This window comes from Pinus tabuliformis, chromosome 3_2 (assembly GCF_031772625.1).
Source record: "Pinus tabuliformis cultivar Carrire ecotype Pingquan chromosome 3_2, CPIR1, whole genome shotgun sequence".
In the NCBI taxonomy this organism is placed as follows: domain Eukaryota; kingdom Viridiplantae; phylum Streptophyta; class Pinopsida; order Pinales; family Pinaceae; genus Pinus; species Pinus tabuliformis.
The window spans coordinates 572,842,533-572,866,092 of record NC_142302.1 but is presented as its reverse complement, the minus strand read 5'-3'; the positions used below and the strand labels follow the sequence as shown (position 1 = coordinate 572,866,092).

The 23,560-nt window shown below is 30.0% G+C and overlaps 1 protein-coding gene across 1 annotated transcript; it reads right to left on the bottom strand.

The window, feature by feature from the left end:
* Nucleotides 1–3,662: 3,662 nt before the first annotated feature.
* LOC149181823 (uncharacterized protein At5g01610-like) lies at nt 3,663–4,490 on the bottom strand. The gene has a single exon (XM_089418407.1). The coding sequence runs from the start codon at nt 4,168–4,170 to the stop codon at nt 3,724–3,726; it is 447 nt and encodes a 148-aa protein (XP_089274533.1). The 5' UTR covers nt 4,171–4,490; the 3' UTR covers nt 3,663–3,723.
* Between the last annotated feature and the right edge of the window lie 19,070 nt (nt 4,491–23,560).

Here is a 23,560-nt window from a genome sequence, read left to right as displayed (position 1 = left end):
GGATGATCTTGAATACTCGTACACGAAATATGTTGCAATGGATTAATTATTCATGATTCCTCAGAATTTTTCTATTTTTCTTCCACTTCGTGAAATCAAAATAAATATATACTAATTTATTATTCCAATAAAATTATAAAATGCTTCACTAATCTAATCTAAATTAAAATTATTTTTAAATAATATTCTAACATAAAACTTTTCTAATACATCTAGAATGATTAAACTCGGAAAACTACAAAACTACATACATGAATTGGAAATCATAATGTGTATTAATATAGGAATTGGAAATCATAATTTGTATTAAAATTGAATTCGTATTCGACACTATGACATCTATATAATTAAACTTTAAAATCGTTTTAAAAAACGAAATATGGATCGTTCTGAACTTTTGTGGTGATGAAAGAAATATGTTGCAATGGATTAATTATTCTATTTTTCTTCCACTTCGTGAAATCCACTGAGCATGACAATAGATGGCAACAAATACAAATTAACTATCTCATACCAGAAACAAATCAACGAAACCACCAATACGATTTCCCAAATTAATATTTTCTATAATAATTATATTATTTTATTATAAATAAAAATAAAAATTAAATATTAATATTATTTTTTAAATTTAAAATTATAATAATTGTAATAATAACATTTAATTATACACAATGAACCAATTAACCTAACGATAATGATAACATTGGTTTGGGTACTATTTCAATCTTCATAATTAAAATGGAAGAAGAAAATGGAAGAAGACAGTAAACGATCGTTTCCATATGAAGAAAAGACATTTACGTACTCCATTTCTCTTTTCAAAATAACATTCATTCAGATTTTAAGTTCTGAAAAAGCAATAATGTATATAATTTAGATTTACCAAGAAAAACAATGTTTCATGTTTATTAGAAGTAAAAATTTGTTAACAACTATTTCATAAAAATGAATAAATAATAATATTAATTTTTTTTAAATTATAATATTAATAATATTAATTTTTTTAATTAATTATAATAGAGATTTAAATGTTATTGTATGTTAAAAATAAATATCGGGAAAAGTAAATAAAATTAATCATAGTATAACATTAAGATTATAGAGTTTTTTTGAAAAAGTTTTTATGAAGAAAAAACCATTTATGAAACTTTACTTACTCTTTAGCTAAAGCTCAAGTTACTTGTTAAGTGAGTCTACTATCTATTCACTTTTGATATCACTATTATATAATAAATTTATTTGACTAAGTCAAGTTTATCTATTAATCTCTCTTTTAAATTTTACTTAAATAAAATTTTTTGAGTTCAATCTAGGAAAACCCCATGCCCTCCACCTATCACTCTTGACTTTACTAGGGGTATGCATGCCTTATGAGGTCATATAGTCATATGCCCATTTACATGTAATTTTAAAAAAAAAATCTTCTCCAAAGTAAGTTTTTTTTTCTTTTTGCTAGAAAGGCACTTACAAATGCCACCATCCTTTCACGTTGTCACAGTAATCCCTAGCCATGTTTCCATGTCCATGCAACTATGTCATGTTTCCATGTCCATGCAACTATGCCGTCTCCATGAATCTGGTAGCCATGTTTCCATTTCCATGCAACTATGTTGTCTCCCTGAACCTGCTAACAAGATTAGCATATGTTACCTCTCAAGGAAATGTATCATACTAATGGACCCATGGATCCATCCACACCTATTCACTCCACTTCACCATCTTAATGATACTCTCATGGAATAGCTGGAAAGGGGCTCCTATACCACATGTTAAGAAAAAACATGCAAAAAACTTAAATATAATTAATTACAACCTAGCAAGGACTCTACAGAAATTTCCTGAAAAATTTCTTGATTCATTTCACCACCATTTTCGTCATAGTCACATGCAACAACTCACAATGACGGTTGGGATACCACATGTTACAAGTAAACATGCAATAAAGATATATATAATTAATTATAATATAGAAATAATACTACACAAATTTCTTGGAATAAACCAAACGATCCATCCACACTCATTCATTCCACCTAACCATCCTCACAATGAGAGCTCTAATAGAAAGTGTTAGGAACAAACATGCAACCAAGATAAACATAATTCATTATATAGCATAACAACAAAAAAACACAAATTTCTTAGAAAAATCCATTGGATCCATCCAAACTCAATTCATTCCACCTAACCATTTTGATGATAGTCTCATGCAACAACTCACAATTATGGCTCTAATACCACAAGTTAGGAATAAAAGTGCAAAAAAGATAAATATAATCATTATAACATAAAAACAACACCACACAAATTTCTTGGAAAAAACTAATTGATCCATCCACGCTCTATTCATTCCACCTAACCATCTTCATGATAGTCTCATGCAATAGCTCATAATAATGTCTTTGATAATGTCTTAAGATATTTGTTTTACAAAATTGATAAAGTGAATAGGTGTAGATGGATACATGAAATATTATGGTAAATACACCATGTGTGGCCAACATCATGTGACAAAAAATAATAATGGTAAACCAAACTTATTTAATCTATCACTTTATCAATTTTGTAAAATAGATATCTTAACAAAAACAATCCTAATGTTAAAACACAATTTATAATAACTATTTATAATCATTTCCATGACTATTTGAAAACATATATAACTTTTTTATTTAAAATTGAATATTCAATTCAATATGATGAATGGTTATTCGAAAAAAAAAAATATTCTAAAAACATTATTAAAAAAAAAATTCTTATTCAAAAACAAAACTTACTCTTCATACAATTTATAGTTGCCACAAATACAAATTCCATCTAATAATACCTCTTTATAAATTCTAAAGCCTTAAATAAACTTAAAAGATAACTTGGAAAAAAAAAAAATCTCATCTAATTTAAATGCATCAAATGAAAGTATTAATCACCTCTTTGTAAATTATAAAAACTTCAAGTAAACTTTAAAACTTTTAAAAAATAAGAGAGACCATTTTTTTCCAACTGCCATAGCATGAAAAAAATCAATAATGAATATAAAAATGTAAACATAACAATTTCAGCTAACATATCAACAAAACCACAATACATAATTACAAAATCCTCAAAAAATAACAATATATCTGTAATTTATCTTACCAAAATAACAATATATCTATCTCAATAATAAATATGAAAAATTGACATTGGAAAAAACAAAATGGAAATACTTAGTTACAAAACCCAGGCATATATAACAGATGAGCAATAACAATATATCTATCATCTATCTCAGTTTGCAAAATTGACATTGGAGAAATCAATAAATATAAAAAACTAAAAAAAAAAATTTAACCTTTTCATCACAATACAAAGTTTACATTACTAACAAAGACCAGACGAGGATCTATGATGAGTATCTATATACACACTAAACCCTCTTAACAGTCAAGATGATATATATATATATATATAATTCATCTTTCAATCAATTTACGGTTTCCATTACTAACGCTGCTAATTCTGCATATGAACACATAGTCTATATATTGCTGAGAGATTTAAATCAAATTTAAGTTTAAAAAAAAATATCAAATATGATAATAAGATATCATAAGCAAGAATTTATCATGAGTAGATCTCAAAATTATTAAACATTCACTGGCTATTCAAATCTTTTAAATTAAACGTGCACGCTAGTGCAGTGTTTTTAATACGTGTTTATTTATTAAAAGAAACCATCTTTTATTTGTTATCATTCTCTTCAATTTGAAAGGCACCCACGGGGAAGGATTTCTCCATCCCAGCGATAGCGCTCTTGAAGCAAATCTTGTCACTTGCTGGGTCATCAATGGAGATCTCACAGATGGTGATCCACACAAGAAGCTCCTTGCTCTTCACTCCACTCACCTTCTTCATCTTGTGTTGCTCAACATACCCACTGATCTCTGTATCATATTGCACCAATCTCCCGATTGCCTTGAACTCGTGCTTAACCTTCTTATTCCGCTTCATCCACACAAACCCAGTTTCCCTCACGTAACCACATTCTTGAATATCATCAAGCGGTATGAGGCCATTCGGAAGGCCTGCCTGTTCAAGCAATTCCACGGTTTTCTTCCTGCAAATTTCGCTTCCATAGTAGACTTCTGCCCCGGCTTTCTTATCATCACTGGCAACCTGAGGAGCCATTCTTTCTTATGATCTATAACACCTCTGCTATGGTCTTAATGGAGTAGGCAAATGGATGGAAATGCATGGGTGTAGAGAGTTTAAATAGTTGAAATGGATCAATGAGAGGCCCGGAAACAACCCTAGTGAGTTTCGCATTGAACTAAATCCCAGATATTTATTGAAAAAGGGGTAAATTTGGCTACTAAAGTCCCCACTCGATTAAGGGTTAGCATAGAAAGCTCGGGACAGGAAGTTGGATATACGATATGAAGTCGAAGCAACCACCAAACCATTGTATTAAATTTGTAGTGTCTCTTCACCCACCAAGAAAAAGAGAGTGGAGATCATAATTTAAATTTAAGATAAAGTTCGTAACAAGTAATGGGTTAAATAGCATTAAGTGATGTATATGTGAGAGCATGTGGTATTTAATTATTGAGAGTGGAGAGCATAATTTAAATTTAAGATAAAGTTTGGAAGAAGTATTGGGTTACATTAAGTGATGTATATGTGAGAGCATGTGCTATTTAATCAGTAATAATTAAATGTCTCCCCATAAAATATACTTGATGCTTTGTAATTTTTATATCTAAATTATTTAATATTTTATAATTAATTATTTATTATTTATTTTAAAAAAAATATAAAGCTTAAAAAGATAATAATTGATTTATTTAATTACTCATTGTGTTCACAAATAAATTTAAATTGTTAGAATCATTATTTTAACCATAATCATGAAGTTGTAGTTTAAGTTTCAAAAGCACAAATAGCTATGAAATTTAAATATTTAAAATATCCATAAAATTTTTAAGTGTTAAATCAATTTATACTTTCAAAAAGACAATTTAAACAATGAAAAATAACCAACAAAAAAATCATTTCACGTAATTTAAACAAAATAATTTAAAATAATTAAACAATACCGATCTATAATTGTTTAAATATCTAATAACTTAATAGCCCTAACTCTTCTAACTAACCTACCTACACAAAATAAAAAATAAATATATAAAATAAAATTAAAAACATATTAGTTAATACATGTTCTATAGAAAGTGAGGTCCATAAAAATATATTCATTAATCCATGCCTAAATTAACTGTACATGCATTATTTTAATTTATAATAATAAGGTTATTTTTGTATATTAACTTCTTATCCACACGATTTAGTTAATTTATAAGTAATTTGTTAATTCATAAGTAATTAAAGAATAACTATAGAGGTATTTTTACATATTATCTTGGTTTATTTATTAAATTTGGTTTTATGTTTAAATGTATTAATAATTTTATATTTTTTTGATCTAAAATTATTTTATTTTTAATTATTTTTTGGATTTATAAAAATTTTGGACATATATATAAGTTACATATTATTTTAAAGGGTTAAAAAAATTAACTATAATATAAATTTATAATTTTAATTAAAAAATTAACATTAATATATTTATACCTCTTACTATAAAAATATATGAAATACTAAATTATATATTTATAAATATACATTATACTAAGTTAAATATTTATAAATATATAGATAGAAGTAAGTTAAAAATATTTGGTAATGAGCTACAAAAAAATGTCACATAAAATATCATATTAAATGTACATAAATCCATATTTTTACTTTATCAAATACATGCAAATCAAGTGGCATTTATAGTAAGGAGAAAATACCACATTAAGTGTCTACAAAATTTTATGGACTTTGGAGAAGTGGAGAGTAATAATAAAATAAATTAAATATACATAAATCAAAATTTTTATGAACTTTGGAGAAATGGAGAGTAGTGGTAAAATAAATTAGATATGCATAAATCAAATGGAATTTGGATTGAGGGAGAAATGACCATAACATAGAATGCTAGATTAGATGTTCATAAACACTCATTTCATTCTATAAAAATAAAAAATTCGATATGGTAAATGAGGAAGATGCAGATTCATATTTTTAGGAAAGAAACATCAATTCTAAATTAAATATTTAAAAATAAATTTCCCAAAATAATAATAAAATGCAAATAAAATAATATTTTTATCAATAAAAAAATACTTGAATATTGAATACCATAAATACGCATACCATTTTAAAAATAACATAAATTATAATAAAATAAATTAAACACATAAAAATCCAGATAAAATTGAGTGAAAATATTTAAATTAAAAAACTAATTATCACTAATTTTTAGAAAGATGAAAGACATTCATATTAAAAAGAGAATATTAAAAAAATCATTCCTATAATTATTAATTTATACTTTTAAATAATTAATATTACTAAATTCCTTTTATAATATTTTAATTGTTTTAACATTGTCAATTTTTTTTATTTAAATTAATCGTTAAATATAAATTTAGCGAAGCTATTCTATATGTCCTTCTTTATATTTTCATTATTAATTAAAAGTTTATAAAAAAATAACTATTTTGGATTTTTTTTTTATTAATTAAAAAGACTTATTTTTATTAAGGAGTTTTTGGTGAAAATCACGTCATAATTCATTTGTTGACACATTTCGAACCAACCAGTGTGCTTCATCATCAGGACAAGTTATGGCAGCAAGGTAAATAGAGAGAGCAGATCATCCAACGACTAAATTTGACCACAAACAACTATATTTAACTAGGTAATTGTAGTGGACCTAGAGATAAGGATAGAGAAAATTAATTAATTTAAAAGTTAGTTTTGTTATATGTATTACTATATTTGATTAAATTTAACTATTTGTATTTAACTACAATGAGTATAAATCCATAACTAATTAATAGATTTATTTTTATTATTAAAGTTATATAGATTAAATACAAACTATTATTATTAATATTAAATGAAATAAGAAAAAATAAAATTGTTTGTGTTAGTCTTTAATAAACAAATTTAATTTTTCTTATTTCATTTAATATTAATAATAGTAATTTGTATTTAATCTATATAGCTTTAATAATAAAAATAGATCTATTAATTAGTTATGGATTTATACTCATTGTAGTTAAATACAAACAGTTAAATTTAATCAAATATAGTAAAAACTAACTTTTGAATTAATTAATTTTCCCTGTTTCTATTCCTCAGTCCAGTACAGTTACCCAATCAAATATAGCCATTGGATGATCTCCTTTCCCTATTTAACCTGTTGTCTTGACGATGAACAACAGATGATCTGGTTCTTCAACTTGTCGTGACGACAAACCACACTCGTTGGTGACCACGAACCACACTTGTTGGTTCGAAACGCCTCCACAAATGAATTATGATGTGATTTTTGCAGAAAACTCTTCTCAATAAACTTGATAGAGATCACAAAAACTTAAATTCAACAAAAAAATTATTTTATTTTATCTTTCTTTATATTTTTATAATTAATTACAAATTTATAAAAAATAACTATTTTCAAATTCCCTTTTCAATAATTAAAAAGACTTTTAATTTTAATTTGAATGGTCAAAAATATCCTTTTAATTTTAATTTGAATGGTCAAAAATATCTTTCTTTAATTTTAAAAATTGAAAGTCCCTTCACGTTAACCATGAACTATTTATAAAAATGGGAATTAACTTATTTTCAAATTCCCGTTTCATCAATTAAAGGGACTTTTATTTTTAATGTCAATGGTCAAAACTATCCCTCTTTAATTTTAAGAATTAAAAGTCACCTTCACATTAACAATGAACTATTTATAAAAAGGGAGAACTTATTTTCAGATTCCCTTTTCATTAATTAAAGAGACTTTTATTTTTAAATTGAATGGTCAAAAATATCCTTGCATCTTCACGTTAACAATGAACTATTTATAAAAGGGGAATTAACTTATTTTCAAATTCCCGTTTCGTCCATTAAAGGGAATTTTATTTTTAATTTGAATGGTCAAACCTATCCCTCATTAATTTTGACAATTAAAAGTCACCTTCACATTAACAATGAACTATTTATAAAAAGGGAGAACTTATTTTCACATTCCCTTTTCATTATTTTGACGATTAAAAGTCACCTTCACGTTAACAATAAACTATTTATAAAAAGGGAGAACTTATTTTCAGATTCCCTTTTCATTAATTAAAGGGACTTTTATTTTTAATTTGAATGGTCAAAATGGTCCCTCTTTAATTTTAAAAATTAAAAGTCACCTTCACATTAACAATGAACTATTTATAAAAGGGGGAATTAACTTTGACCGTGTTGAATTTGATTTACAAAGCGGGGCAATATGAGTGCCGCTCATTACACGTTGATTCAATACCACTTATACACTGTGCGGCAACATTCATACTCAACTACCATGGGTGAGAAGTTTTTTTTCTTCCTTTTCTTTTTATGAATTATGAATTATTTAGAGTGCGATATTTTTATGAATTATGAACTATTTAGAGAGATATTTATTAAGAGTATTATATGAGACTCAATAAGAAATTTAATTATAAAAAAAACCATCCTCAATTCCTCTCATAAAATTATTTGAATCATGAAATTTAAACCCTCCCATAAAATCTAAACCCATAACCTGATAATCCATTTTCTTTTCATTAACTTAAAGTATAACGAGATATCACAGTTCACAATTTATAAAAGGTCGAAATTAACTTTGACTGAGTTGAATTTGCGTCACAAAGCGGGGCAATATGAGTGCCGCTTATTGCACGGTGATTTAATACTTGTATAGCGATATCCTTGTACAGCGATATATACTTGTACAGCGATATCCTTACCTAGCATAACTCGCCATTAAAATCACCTATCAAATACCGATTTCTGAGATACAAATCCGATGATACCTTATTTATGGAAGGTATCCGGAAGTTTGTTGGTCGGAACTGTCCTCACTCACGCTGATTAGAAATATTTATGCGCCCATCTATACAGTTCCCCCTTATTTAATGTTTATTGACACGTTGTATATTTATCGCCGATAAATTACACAACATTAACATTCTGATACCAATTGTTGAAATAGAAACTCAGAAAATTATTGGTTCACAAGTTTTGTTAGAACAATTTTAATTTTGTATTTGAGTATTTTATTTTCATTTAATTCTGGATTTATCATTTAATGAGAAGGATCCAATCTATCAAGTTTATCAAGTTTTGCATAGCAAAAAAAAGGTTTGGAGTCGCCCTTATGTTGGGCTATAAAATGCTAATGTGTCTCTCATAGAATACATCACACATGGATCTCACATTGGGCTATAGAATGGGTCTCTCATAGAATGCATCACACATCGCCCTCATATTGGGCTATAGAATGCATCTCTCAGCTCAATTAATATAACATTTGTGGCCTGAATCTAATGACCATGGCATGGTCTAATTGTTTATGTTTAGGTTTTAGTTCTCTCATAGAATGCATCACACATCGCCCTCATATTGGCCTATAGAATGGGTCTCTGAGCTTAATTAATATAACATTTGTTGCTGGAATCTAATGACCATGACATAGTCTAATTGTTTATGTTTAGGTTTTTCATTGAAATTTTCTTGAATCTTATTTTTTAATGCATAAATGAATTTAGTGGCGCTAAAAAATCTCAAAGCATTTGATTCAAGGATATTTCTTAATTCAAATTTGTGATTTTAACAAATATCTACTATATTTGAGGCAAAATTTACCAGAAATATACCCCAAAAAACCTAGAAAAAAATCAGTATATTAAGAATTTAGACTATAGTTATTTAAACCCTTATTTAGTTTGCAATACAATTTCAAACAATTTATAACCTCAATTTAATCAATACTAATCACTATTAGTTAACCCATATTATATCACATGGATATAAAAACCAAGTCAAATTTAAATCCATAAACATATATCCAAATTTATAGTAAGTAACTCTTAAAATATCAACCAAATAACTATATCAACCCCAAGTTGGAATGACCTATACCACTCAGACATATTTTATTTTCCATTTATAGTAAGTAACTCTTAAAATATCAACCAAATAACTATATCAACCCCAAGTTGGAATGACCTATACCACTCAGACATATTTTATTTTCCATTTATACCACTTCAAACAATTCAACAATCAGAAACAGGGAACTTCCATACTCCATAAAGCATGCAAAGAATTACTTTTATCTGTATTTAAACCAAAAGTTTCTCTACACATTCAAAAGGAAAAATAAAATTTGCAAAATAAACATTCATTGACCAATATAGTAATCGAGAACATACGTGACTTCAAAACTTTTATCATTTCTACGGCATAGTAACAAGAAATTAAGTTTGTTTCATGAATCAAATAAATCGTAACCTTTTTGACCAACAATTTGATGAAAAATGAAAATAAGTGAATAAAGCATTCAAATTATATTAAGTTTGGTCTATAATCAAATAAATAATAACTTTTTTGACAAACAATTCCATGGAAAATGCAAATATGAGGAGTGAATAAAGTATACAAATGTTTACAATAATAAGTGTCAATTATAACAACAAACACATCATTTTTAATCAATTTTATTTTGAAAATCAGAACCAAAGAGAAGGGGAAACAACTTGAAAACATGTATTTTTTGAGGTCATTTTAATATTTGGTAATATAGTGATCAACTACATTCAATTGTAATTAATACTACCCTCTTGAAATTGTGCTGACTAAATTTCATACCTCTTGAGTGATTTGTTTAGATTCCAAACAATTCTAAATTTATCTAGAGCAAAGTATAACCATCAATAAAGAATGTCAGATTGGAACTACAAGCTTAGGGTCGCACGAGATAACCACCTCCCAAAGCCAGCCAACTACAAATTCGACATAATAAGGCAACATTCTAATCAAATTAATGTGTGGGAAGAATAGTGTCGATGTTAGGTCTTAGTAGTAGATCTAAGTGATTAATTGATAATACCACAAATGCTAACTCTCCTCGAAACCATTACAATTCATACCAAAGTTTAATATTATAAATGTGCATAGGGTGGTCAACTATAGTTGTTGGCTTTACTATCCTATAATAAACAATATAATAGAGATGAAAAAATAAGAAGCAAGAAAACAATGAGAAATAAACCCCAGAGGGGAAAATCTATTAGATTATACAATTCCCTATGTTGCATTTATTGTGCAACTAGCCTCTTATATAAATATATATGACCATAGTGAATTATTTAGTTATTCACTTCCAACCAAATCCATGATTTTTCATCCCTAACTTTATCTTGCATTCACAAATAAACATTACTTATGATTCATAAGTAGGAGTTACTCTAACATACTCATAGTTTAACTCTCTTTGAACTAGCTCCTTTTTCATCTTCATCATATACCACGGGGGCTTCACTTGGGGAGAAATACGATACCACGTGGGTTCATATTTGGGGATATATATTGAGGAAAAAATGGCATAATATATTGAGTATATAATATGGGGTGGAGGGTTTTTATATTCGCATGTATAAAAAATGAAGCTTAAAGTTAATGAAAAAATATAAAGGGGTATAAAAAATGTTAATGAAAAAATGGATACATACAATATCTAGTAATAGTAGGGGTTTTTTAATTGGGAAGGTGTATTGGTTTCATATTGGTAGGGGGTTAAATAATATGATTTTTAGAGGTATTTTCCAATATGTAGTCAAATTAATAGTATTGTTTAGTATGCCACGAATGCAGGTGATGTGTCAGAGGTTCATTGAGTGAAGCCCCCGTGTCATATACGTTCACTACTCTTTGTCTTTATGCACCTACAAAAACATAAACAAATTCACTTCTCCTACATCATGACCAATCATCATCATGGGTTTTGTGTGGATGACCCATAATCATTGTACCTTTGCTTTTTTTCATTGGCGTACCCTCAACCATTACAATCCTCAATATCCAAATTGGTTTCTTTTTACCATAAACAACACATCACATTGTGTGGTTTTTGTTGACCAAAAAATATAGTGGTTCTAGCCATGAACCTTTATTTACAAAGTGGTTTTAAGAGTACCATAAACTTTTCAATATAGAACATTTTGGGAGTTTACATGCCTCATTATGCTTGTACCACATTATTGATTTGGGTACTACTTAGGGATGTTGTTTTCATTTGCATTGCTTTTGCATCTACACAATATTATTATTATTACATTGTTTCTTTTATTTATCTAGTTCCTTGCATGTTTTCTATCTTCTTTATTGTTTGTGTCTTCATCATTCATTTTTTCCATGATGATGCATAATTCTCTCTATCATCATCTTCTTCCATTAGTGTCCACCCTTTGCCACTGTAACATTCCTTCCTCATCACCTTCTTTCATCATACTCTTTGTTGTCATCTTCTTCTATTATGGAGTCTTCTTCTTTTTCATTTTTGTACTTTGATTTTTCTTGCAAACAACTAATTACTGATGTAAAGTAAAGTGGATTAATCTCAAAAGGTTGGGATAATCTCAAAATTTTAGGACCAAGATATAATGAAGTGAGAGTTTAAGAGGTTGATGAATCATGTAACTAGAAAGGATTCTACAAATCCATCTATGGAGATACATGAGTGTCATCCACTATACTCATGTATCTCCATAGGTAGAATTCTAGGGATCATTTTGTTACATCATTCATCAACATCTTAAACCCTCTCTTCATTATAACTTGGTCCCAAATTTATGAGATACCTTCTAGATTAATCCACCTCACTTTTCCCCTTTAATCGAAGCTTCAACTTCTCCAATTTCACATCAAGATAGCATGTGATACTCCTTACATCTTCATACCTATCTTGATGGTTAATTCCTTAACTTAATATCACATGCTCTCTATGCATAAGAGAATACATGCTACACAATTACTACATTTGTGTCTTCACTTGACAAGGCTTATAAAACACCATGGGAAAACAACTTGTTTGTTGAGTATAATGAAACATGCACACACTGCTTTTCAATTGATTACATGTGCATCTTTACATCATCTTTTCAAATAAAATACAACAAACATTTAAAAATGCTTCTCTAATCACAATTTGACAATTACTCCATGATACTACTCAAGAAATTACAAAAATACTACTTAAAAATTACAAACCCATCACATAGGCTCATTTACATCTCATGACCATACATATATTTTTTCCTTAACACTTCAAGAGAGGTCTTCCTTCATACATTTGAAGTGAATAATCTCAACATCATAAATCCTTAACTCATATATATTAAATATACAAATACCCAAAATAATGGATGCTCATACACTTACTTTGAAATTTTACTATGACTTTTAACTCAAAACTTACATAAATTTCAAAACAAACCATTTTTACTTTTACTTTATAATTTCACTTATCCATATCAATTTTATCATTTCACTTATACATATCAACTTTTAATGTTTTTAATTCTAGTACTTCCATACTGATTTTATATATACTTTTCTTTTTCATCTCCTCTTCGTCATCTTCTCTCCTCCTTATCATGTTCAAACTCGTTAGTCTAGAATCCCTTTTAACATAGACTGCACTCCTTTTAACCTGGACTAAATTCCTTTTGGCATCACTCTACCCTATTTTCATTCATTCATGTTATGCACCGTGTTCCGTAAATTTTTGGCAATTCTGAACGGCTTTATGTTTTCTTTAATTATTTTTGTGGGAAATGTCAATTTCATTTCTTTTACCAAAACTAAGAAAGGGTTTGTAGGGTTGTTACAACACGACTGCATACTGATGCAAACCATTTGTTTTTAAATTACTTCCACTCGTTCGTAGATTCTAAACCTTTGTCTCTCATACGTCCATGGATACCAGGTTTTCCGCATTAGAAAACCATTTTTTCTTTTGTCTATTTTGTCATAACAATAAGTGATGTCAACCATAAAATTAACAGAAACAACTGCACTGACTCACCAATCTTATATGTTGTTAGTTCGATATTTTTTTTGTTAATCAAAACCTAAATCCATGATTGTTGTTTTTTCTTGCAAACACTCGATCTATAGCATAACTCATTGTGATCTCTTCCTCATTCCTTCTCGTTTCAAATTGAGTGCTCAAACTTGTTTTCCACTAAGCGTGACTATTTTACCTCATTACATTCTCGTATCATAGCAATTTCGCAATTTCTTTACACATCCACCACATCCCAAAGTTGCAGTCCTTTGCAGTCATATGGGAATACAAATCATGCTTTCTTGGCTCTTTGAAGAACCTTTGAAGATATAGCACTATTGGAAGATTTTGCAGATAACAGATATTGCTAGCTCTAATACCAATTGTGAGATTTATTTGCGTATTATACACAATTTATTAGCCTATAATAAACACGTGTAAATTGATATGAAAAATTAAGAAGCAAGGACACAGCGGACAATAAACTCGGGAGGGAAAAGATAATGGATTATAAGATCTTCTAATACAATTGGCCTTTTATATAACTATAAATAATCATAACAATTTATTTACTTATTCAATTCCAACCTAACAAACACAAGTAAATAGATATGAAAAATTAAGAAACAAGAACACAATGGATAATAAACTCGGGAGTGAAAAGATACTATGATATTCTATATTACATTTAGTGTATAATTGGTCTTTTATATAACTATAAATAATCCTAACAATTTATTTAGTTATTCAAGTTCCACCAAATTCATAATTGTTCATCCCTAACTTCATATGACATTTACACATAGACATAAGACATTAATTATGATGCAGATGTTACTCCAACACTAGCCCCATATTGTTTTCTAAGTTTACAATGTTGTACACTACAAAAACCTTTTGTCATATCTCATGTACGACAAGAGTGTGTCTCACATGTTATAGCTTATTTGCGTATGGTTGTTCTAGGTTGGTTAAGTGATAAACATTGAGTCATTGTTATATAATCAACTGTCAACTATTAATTTGACATTAGACATTAATTGTGATGCAGATGTTACTCCAACACTAGCCTCATATTGTTTTCCAAGTTTACAATGTCGTACTATATTACTACAAAAACTTTTTGTCATATCTCATGTATAGTAATCACAAGAGTGTGTCTCACATGTTATAGCTTGTTTGCGTATGGTTGTTCTAGGTTTGGTAAGTGATAAACATTGAGATATTGTTATATATTTTTAAGAGGGTTTTATGTGGAAATCACATCATAATTCCTTTCAAACCAACCAGTGTGGTTCATCGTCACGTTGAAGAACCAGATCATAGATATAGATCACAGAAACCTAAATTAAATATTGTTATATAATCAATCGTCAACTATTAACTTTTGTGAAAAGTAAGGATTATAATCTATATTTTTGTATTATTTTATTGACAAAAAATGTATTTTATAATATAATTGAGTTGGAAATAGGAAAAAATAAAAGGAGGAAAAAAATTGCAAGATAAAAAAACTTATGGTTAGTGGAATAAGTTTTTTGAATGGTTTCTTTTACTTGAAACTCTTAATTTCATGAAGATATTTTTGACAATTTTATCTATCTTAATGTATATATTATAAATATAATAATATTACATATACTTATTAGTAATATACTAATAATATAGTATATGATGTTGGCAGCTCTGCTCTTAGTTGGCGCCTCAAAATTCAATGGCGGCTCTACTCTTTAAAAATCTTATTGCGAACAGAGTGGCTAAATAAAGCAAATGAACGACTCGTTCAGCGGAAGAAGAGGTTGGCGCTTTGTTGGCTCATCAAGAAACATAGTCAAAAATACGACTCCATAATTTCAAGAAGTTTGTCACTAGGAATTTGATTTACCTTCTTGACATCTTACCGGCAGCTCTCTAACTGCTCGACGAAAATACGCTTCTTGATTGCTCGATGATAGACATATACAACGGAAGGCGGAAGGCGGCTACTTTATTCTCTATCAATGTAAAATTCTCTGCCCGACTGCTCAAAACGGCAGCTCTCTAGGTACACATAGTTTAAAAAAAATTAACATCACGACCCTCACAATGCAGCTCTTCTCATCCTAAGCTTTGATATTTTGAGCCCATTTAATATCTAATTGAGAAAGAAAGGCATAAATAATAGAAATTGAATAACATACAAGAAAAGCTAAGGAATTTCGTTGTAAAACTTTGACAGTGTATCAAGAAAACCTCCATAGGGCAAGGGATTGGAATTGTTATTGCTGCAAGTCGAAAAATGATTGTCCAAAACATTGCATCAAGCCTCTTAGGCAATCACCAATTTAATATAGACCATTTCATTACGTAACTTCCTATAGTTACAAAATTATTAAACAATCACTCAATTTTACTAATTACATCAATACATATAGTGATTTTTTATTGTCATTTCTAACCTTTCTTAATCCCAACAATAACACTCTTGAAGCAAATCTTACCACTGGATATATCCTGAATGGAAATCGCAAAAATGGTGATCTAGAAAAGAAGCGCCTTAGCTCTTCACTCCACTCACCTTCTTAATCTTGTGTTGCTCAACATACGCACTGATCTCTGCATCATATTCTACCAATCTCCCCATTGCCTTCAACTCATGCTCAAACCTTCTTACTCCACTTCATCCACACAAACCGAACTTTTCTCGCGTACCCACATTCTTGAATATCATCTAGTAGTATGATAAATTATAATAAAATAAACTAAACATATAAAAATCATCCACACAAACCGAGCTTCTCTCGCGTACCCACATTCTTGAATTTCATCTATCTAGTATGATAAATTATAATAAAATAAACTAAACATATAAAAATCAAGTGACATTCACGTAACGACATTCTTGATTACGTACAGCATTATAATAAATTATAATAAAATAAAATAAACACATAAAAATCAAATGACATTGATATTTATTAGTAAACAAAATGCTTCAACATAAAATTTAGACTAAAAATATCGTAACCATACATTAAGTGCTCAAAAAATGAAGAACATTCATATTAAAAAGAAAATATTAATAAAGCTATACATGATAACATTATTATTAATTTATTACTTTACATGTCACATTATAATTCTTATTCTTATATTAATTTATTCTTTTACACATGGTCAATGGTCATTTTTAAATTTAAATTAATCCTTAAAAATAAATACAGTCCAATTGTTCCATATGTGTCATTCTTTCATTTTCTTCTTAGAAGTTTGTAAAGCTTAACTATTTTTCCAATTCCATTTTCATTAATTAAAGGGACTTTTATTTTTAATTAGAACAGTCAAAAGTGTCCCTCTTTATTTTTAAACAAGATTGGCTACACGGCAACTAGTCCCTTCCTTAAGGGGTGATGAGGAAAGGAGCTGAGGTAGTTGAGTGGGCAAGTTTAGCAATGAGATGAGTATTTTGTAAGTAGCATTGCAGCAATGAGTTGACTAATATAATAATACATTTTCATATAATGATGTGCCTGTAAATTTATGCAGAAAAATTGTTCAAAGCCTACTGGAAAATCTCTTTTATGGTAGAACTGAACTGTGAGATGGTTATTCTATCAATAGAATTATAGAAATAAAGACAAAGATGTGGCTTGGACCCAACCTCAATAGTGATCAATGTCACATTTGAAATTTAGCATCATTGGAAGCTTAATGCTCGACTGGGTGTTATTGAACCCAAACATGCTTCTAAGCCCTTCACTAAAAGCTTAAAGATAAATTCTTTAAGTTCAACAAAATTTTATTGTGCTCTTGAAGTGCGCACACATGATGGCTAACGTTCATGTACCCAGCTACTATAGTACAAGCAGCCCTTCCAGTCGGTCTATCAAGGGTGGTAAACGGACAGGTGGTGAGTTGGTAGTAGTAGGTAAACCTTCCTTCCATCCAAGTTTGTTTGGCTATAGTGAGAATAGGGCAGCTTTGATGATTCCACTCACAACACCTGTAACAGTAGCAAAATCAATACCAGTCCCAGCAGTCAAAGTATAACTAGCTCAGTCAAAGAAGCAACACTAGTGGTTCCATACCCTATAGAGGCAGAGCTAGTACTAGCCGCTTCTCCACCACCTTATGTAACACCATCACTAGCATGGGCAGAGCTCAAGGTAGACGTAGCTAGAAAAGTTCCATGCCCAAAAGCAGGTGCATAAGCAAGGGCAGTAGCAGATCTAGTTGTCAATTTCCATAGACAAAGTTGATTTTGACTGAATCCATGGCTGATTGAGCTCCTTCTGATGTTCGCTCCACTCCAAGGAGAAGACCTACATGTAAACATTTGAAACAAAGAAGTTGAGAGTTATATTCCTTAACTAAGATCTAGTGTCCTGATTGTTGACACTGGCTCTAGTTTGTGTGTTCCCAAGCTTTATGCAGCAATCAATTGTGCCTCCACCGGAAGCTAGTAAATTTTCTTGGAAAGGACACCATGCAAGATATTTTACATCAACTTGGTGCTTGTCACATCGATGGAGATACTTAGACTGTAAGAGGAAATTTGCTTGGAAAGAACAACATGCAAGATCTTTTACAGCAGCTTGGTGCTTGTCACATTGATGGAGATACTCAGATTGTAAGAGGAACTTTTGTCAGATTCTCTCGATCAAGATATTCTAATTAGAATTAAATAAGTAACAACAATGTGTCTATAATTATATGTTACTTACATATCCCCCATTATTGAAATAATTTCAAGGCCATTTCAAGGGTTGCAGAGAATGCCAAAGAAAATGAAAGGTCAAACTAATAAAAACTCCTTTTTATTAATATGAAAATAGATATAGTGAAACAATCAACACAGGTTTGGGCTAGATTAGCAATCAGATTATTGCTTAACCTTAACAACACATGTCTAGAAAAATTATCATATTCTTGCTTAACCTTAGATCGATGTGATATAAATTAATATAATTAATTAAAAGTCCACACTAGATTTTGAATTGAAATTTCCTTTAAAATGGTGTCCCCTGTTGATGAAAAGGAAAGATTATAGATCACACAATGTTCAAGGTGGATCGATTATCCATTTATGGGAAAAGTTCAAATATTATGTGAAGTGTTCAACAAGTTCACATCACTTGGGAAGTGGGTTGGCAGTATTTTACCTATTCTGTATTGAATTACCTAAAACTGTAATTCCTTATCTTCCTTGATAAGTTCCTTATTGAGAAATATTATCACATGGGCTAAGCAGGGATAATAAGTAAGAAAAATATCTAAACCTTTCGGCAATGACACAGAGGAATTTAAGCAAGTTAAAAGAACCACAAAAGACACTCAGAGGAGGCAAAGCAATGTTGCAGTAGGGGGAATGTGAATCCTCCATTGGGTTTCCAATTAGCGATGATCCAACTGTTAAGGGTATTTTGGGTGGCTAAATCTCCAAAAATTTGCAAATTGGAATCTTGGATCAGAGTACCACCAACCTCCATGGAACTTGCTATCTGCACAGATCAACCCAAATTTCATAGTTGGTACTGGCTTTCTCCCAGCATCTGTTGGAGGACTCGGGCCTAGTGAATTATTGCACTCTTCTGGTTGTAAAACTAGCAGATCTTCCTCGGTAGGTAGGAGATTCACTCGAGCCAAAGATTCTTTGAAGCTTTTCAAATACTCGCAAGCAACTTTGCTACTATCTTCTATTGTTTCCATATAGATGTTTCCAACTACTCAATAATTGCAATATAACTCATTCAAGAAACCACCAATTTGAACATGACTCAATTAAATGCAAGAGTTGGCTTGAAGTGTTAGCTACTACTTCAATGAAATGAATTGCAGGCCTTGTCTTACCAGTAGAATATTATAAGAATGTAAGGATGTTTCCAACTACTCAGTAATTGCAATAGAACTCATTCGATAAACCACCAATTTGAACATGACTTAGTTAAATGCAAGAGTTTTCTTGAAGTGTTAGATACCACTTCAATGAAATGAATTGTAGGTCTTGTCTTACCAGTACAATACTGTAAGAATGTAAGGTTTGTTTTTTTTTGTGGAAAGATAAAAAAATGTAAGGCATGTTTTACTCTTTCAATCAAATCCAAGCACGAATTAATACTTTTTCACCAAATATGTTTATTTATCTCTCATATTTTAGGTTTCTACGATCTTCAGGATTGTGTACATCTTCTTCCGGATTCATCTCGTATTAGGTTTGTAGTTGTGATCGACGTTTCGAACCATCAACGGTGGTTCATCATCAAGATGAGAAAGATTTATGGAAGACTGGTCTATCCTTCATATTAATAAATAGATGTTTGAGATGCACAACAGACATTTATCTTGTTGGACGCTTCGCAGACGCACAATTCTTTCATTATTTAGTAGAAATTTCAGCAGATCACCAGCGAAGTAAATGGGAACCGACAGATTTAAGGAAATTGTAAATCATAGCACCTCCAGATTTTCTTCTGAAATATCAGTAGAATAACTTAACTTCGCTTGATTGCACATAATTCAATATGAATGACTAAACTTCATTAGATTATAGATTTTTGGATATTGCAACAGTTTTGAACTTCACTAGATTGATGATGATATTTTTGGATATGCAACAATTTTGAACTTCTTTGAACTTAACTCAATTGTTGATTATATTCTGAAATATCAATACGGAATAACTGAACTTTGACAAAATTATTCTGAAATATCAATGTGGAATAACTTAATTTTGACAAAAAAAATGTAAACAGAGAATGAACACAAATCTGAAATAGAGTGAATAACTCTTTTCATAATTCAAAATTTGTTTTAAATAAAACTATTTAAACAGAGAATGAACACAAAATCAGTTAAATAAAACTATGTAAACAGAGAATGAACACAAAGTTAAATAAAACTATGTAAACAGAGAATGTACACAAATCTGAAATGGAGTGAACAATTCTTTTCATAATTAATTTTAATCAATTATTTTTTGTTTTCAATGACTGACATATAGAGAATGTTCAAATGAGGGGAAATGATTCCACAAGGGGGAAAAAGGAAATGGGGGCCTTTGGGAGAGTCAATCCTATTTTTCCATGTGTAAGTGTTAGAAGCCATCAAATTCTTCCTTTCACATTGTAGCATGTGAAAGTGCACCAGTGATAGAGTTGCAATGGAAACTTTGGGTGAAGGAAGAATTCTTTGGGAGGTGAAGGTAAGCATGACCTTTTTCTTGTGAACGCGACGGTGATTGGGTTGAAGGTGGTAGCCATGGTGGGCACTGGTGCAACCCACTATTTTATATTCTTGGATGAGACCAAGACTTGTAGTGTGCCTATAATGACCAGGAAGTTAGGAAGGGTGCTAATAATGTTAGCTATGAAGTTGATTGAGGTAGTCACAAAACCTATGAACATGCCTTGTATCGATGCATAGTAGCAAGAATATGGTTTCGAGAAGAAGAAGGTCGGGTGCTCAGGATAGTGTTGTCTAGACAAAGAAAAAGTTGGCAACATTGGAGATTTTTGACAAAGGAACTCACCAAAGTGTGGCCTATTGCACTAAGGATGATGAAGTAGAGAAGGAAATTGATACAGATGCCAAGTTTTGATTAGAAATCAATGCATGAATCAGTAGACTTCAATGAGAGAGAAGAGGTGGATGTGGCATCGGAATTCATAGGATGTTGTAAGGCAACTTGGAGTGAATACTATCAGTTTCCACCAGATGTGTTGTAAGAACTTGCTAGCCACAGGTCTTAGAAAGGCTACCGAGTACACAAGGAGTAGGAAGATTCTGAGACAATTGCTAGAGAAGATCTCAAGCTAATATAACACTCGAACCAAAATATTGTGAAAAAAATTGAGAACACTAATCTCTAAGCTATCACTAGTAGTATAATTATGGTGGAGTTACCAATAGGAGAAAGAGAGGAATATGTACCAAACTTTGGAAAATGATGCTTCCTCTCTTCCTCTAGGACTGGCTAAGCTAGTGGTCCTCCCTACTATTCCGTTTTTGAATTCTTTATCTCTACATCAATATTACACAGAGAGGTAAAATACTTCAAAACAGAGCATACCCAACCATTATGAAAAAAATAATGGATAAAAGGAAGCTACTTCCAAAGGCAAAGAAACTTTAAAAGAGTACCTGTGCTTGCATGAGAAGTCTATGTGGGGGCAATTGAAACTACTACTTCAGCTCATTTTGATCTTCCAAAAGAAGAATACTATGCTTCAGCACTTTGTAGCAGGATGAGCAACTATTTAGATAAATTGTTAAGCTAAGTGGAAATGTTCACAACCATCTAATGAGAATAATAATACCATTTTTCTCTTGTGGATATCGATTTATCTTTGATGGTAGCTATTGATATTATGTGTTGTAAGTTAAACATTGCACAAATATTATAAACGACTAACTTATTAAAAATCCTTTATCATTCAAGTAGTTAAGCATATAATGCTAGTTGTAGGTAGATAATAATACACACACCTTGAAATGAATTGTTGTAAGGAGTCACTTCCATTACCAGCTAAATAATGAATGTGCAAACTTAGCACATAATTAATGACCATTCCTCTGGCCACAAACGATGGTTGTGGCTAATTAGTCAAGCGTGCAGAATTTAAATAGAGCACCATGTAAGGCAATGATTTGATGACATTAGAATGTGAATTATATGTTTATATAATGGACCTTCGTTGTATGTAAAGCATACATCAACAAGCATTGAGGATGCTTGGATGTAGAATTTTATTACATGGTGCACCAATCTCTCTTTCTAAGAGCTTCTAATGGAGGGAGGCTAATCAAACAATACATCAACTAATACATAAGTTGGAAGCTTCAAACCTTTGGCATGTCATGTAATATTGGAAATGTCATGTGATAGGGCTCTCAAGTAATGTCTTGTCATTACTGCTAAGGATTGGAGAGTCCAATACGTATTATTCTCTTAAAACAGTGTTTGTGCAAGAGTCCCATGCAAAAAATAGTCGGGAAAGGGTGGCTTTTAAGCAAGTGGTAGTTATTACAAGTTAAAAGCACAAAATTTCTTTCAAAAGAATAGATAACATCGAACAATGATTATATGTTGAAAGGTGTCCCCTATGTTAATATGTCAGAGAGTGTGGACAAGAAATTAATATAGCATTTTGATGTATCTCTTTTACTATTCATCGCAATAACATAATTGTTAAAAAAGTTTCCATGTATGTATTATTTATAATTCAGAGATTAGAAATGAAATTAATAAAAAAATTTTCATGCCTTTGTTGTTCTGCAAAATAAATAACTAAAACATCATTATACTTGATTTGAAGAAAACAAATTGAAATACCATTAAAAGTATATCAGGACAAGAATTACCTAAAGAATATTAGGCTAGAGAATATTAAGCATTTCAATCATTTCAATCAAAGGGGAAAAAACATATGGAATGAAAAACATGAACTGTGCTTCATTTCAACGAAGCAACTCTTTGAAAGCAGAGAAACAATTGACCCTTTAGGACCAACCAAGTTAAAGCCTTTTGGGAACAACTCTAAGAAGCGTTGAACTTTCCATAGAGACTCTAATTGTGAAATTTAATTTTATTTAAAATTGGTAAAAAAAAAGAAAAGT

Excerpts from the sequence above, each read along its gene's own strand:
- LOC149181823 (XM_089418407.1), bottom strand. The coding sequence starts at position 4,170 with ATGGCTCCTCAGGTTGCCAGTGATGATAAGAAAGCCGGGGCAGAAGTC.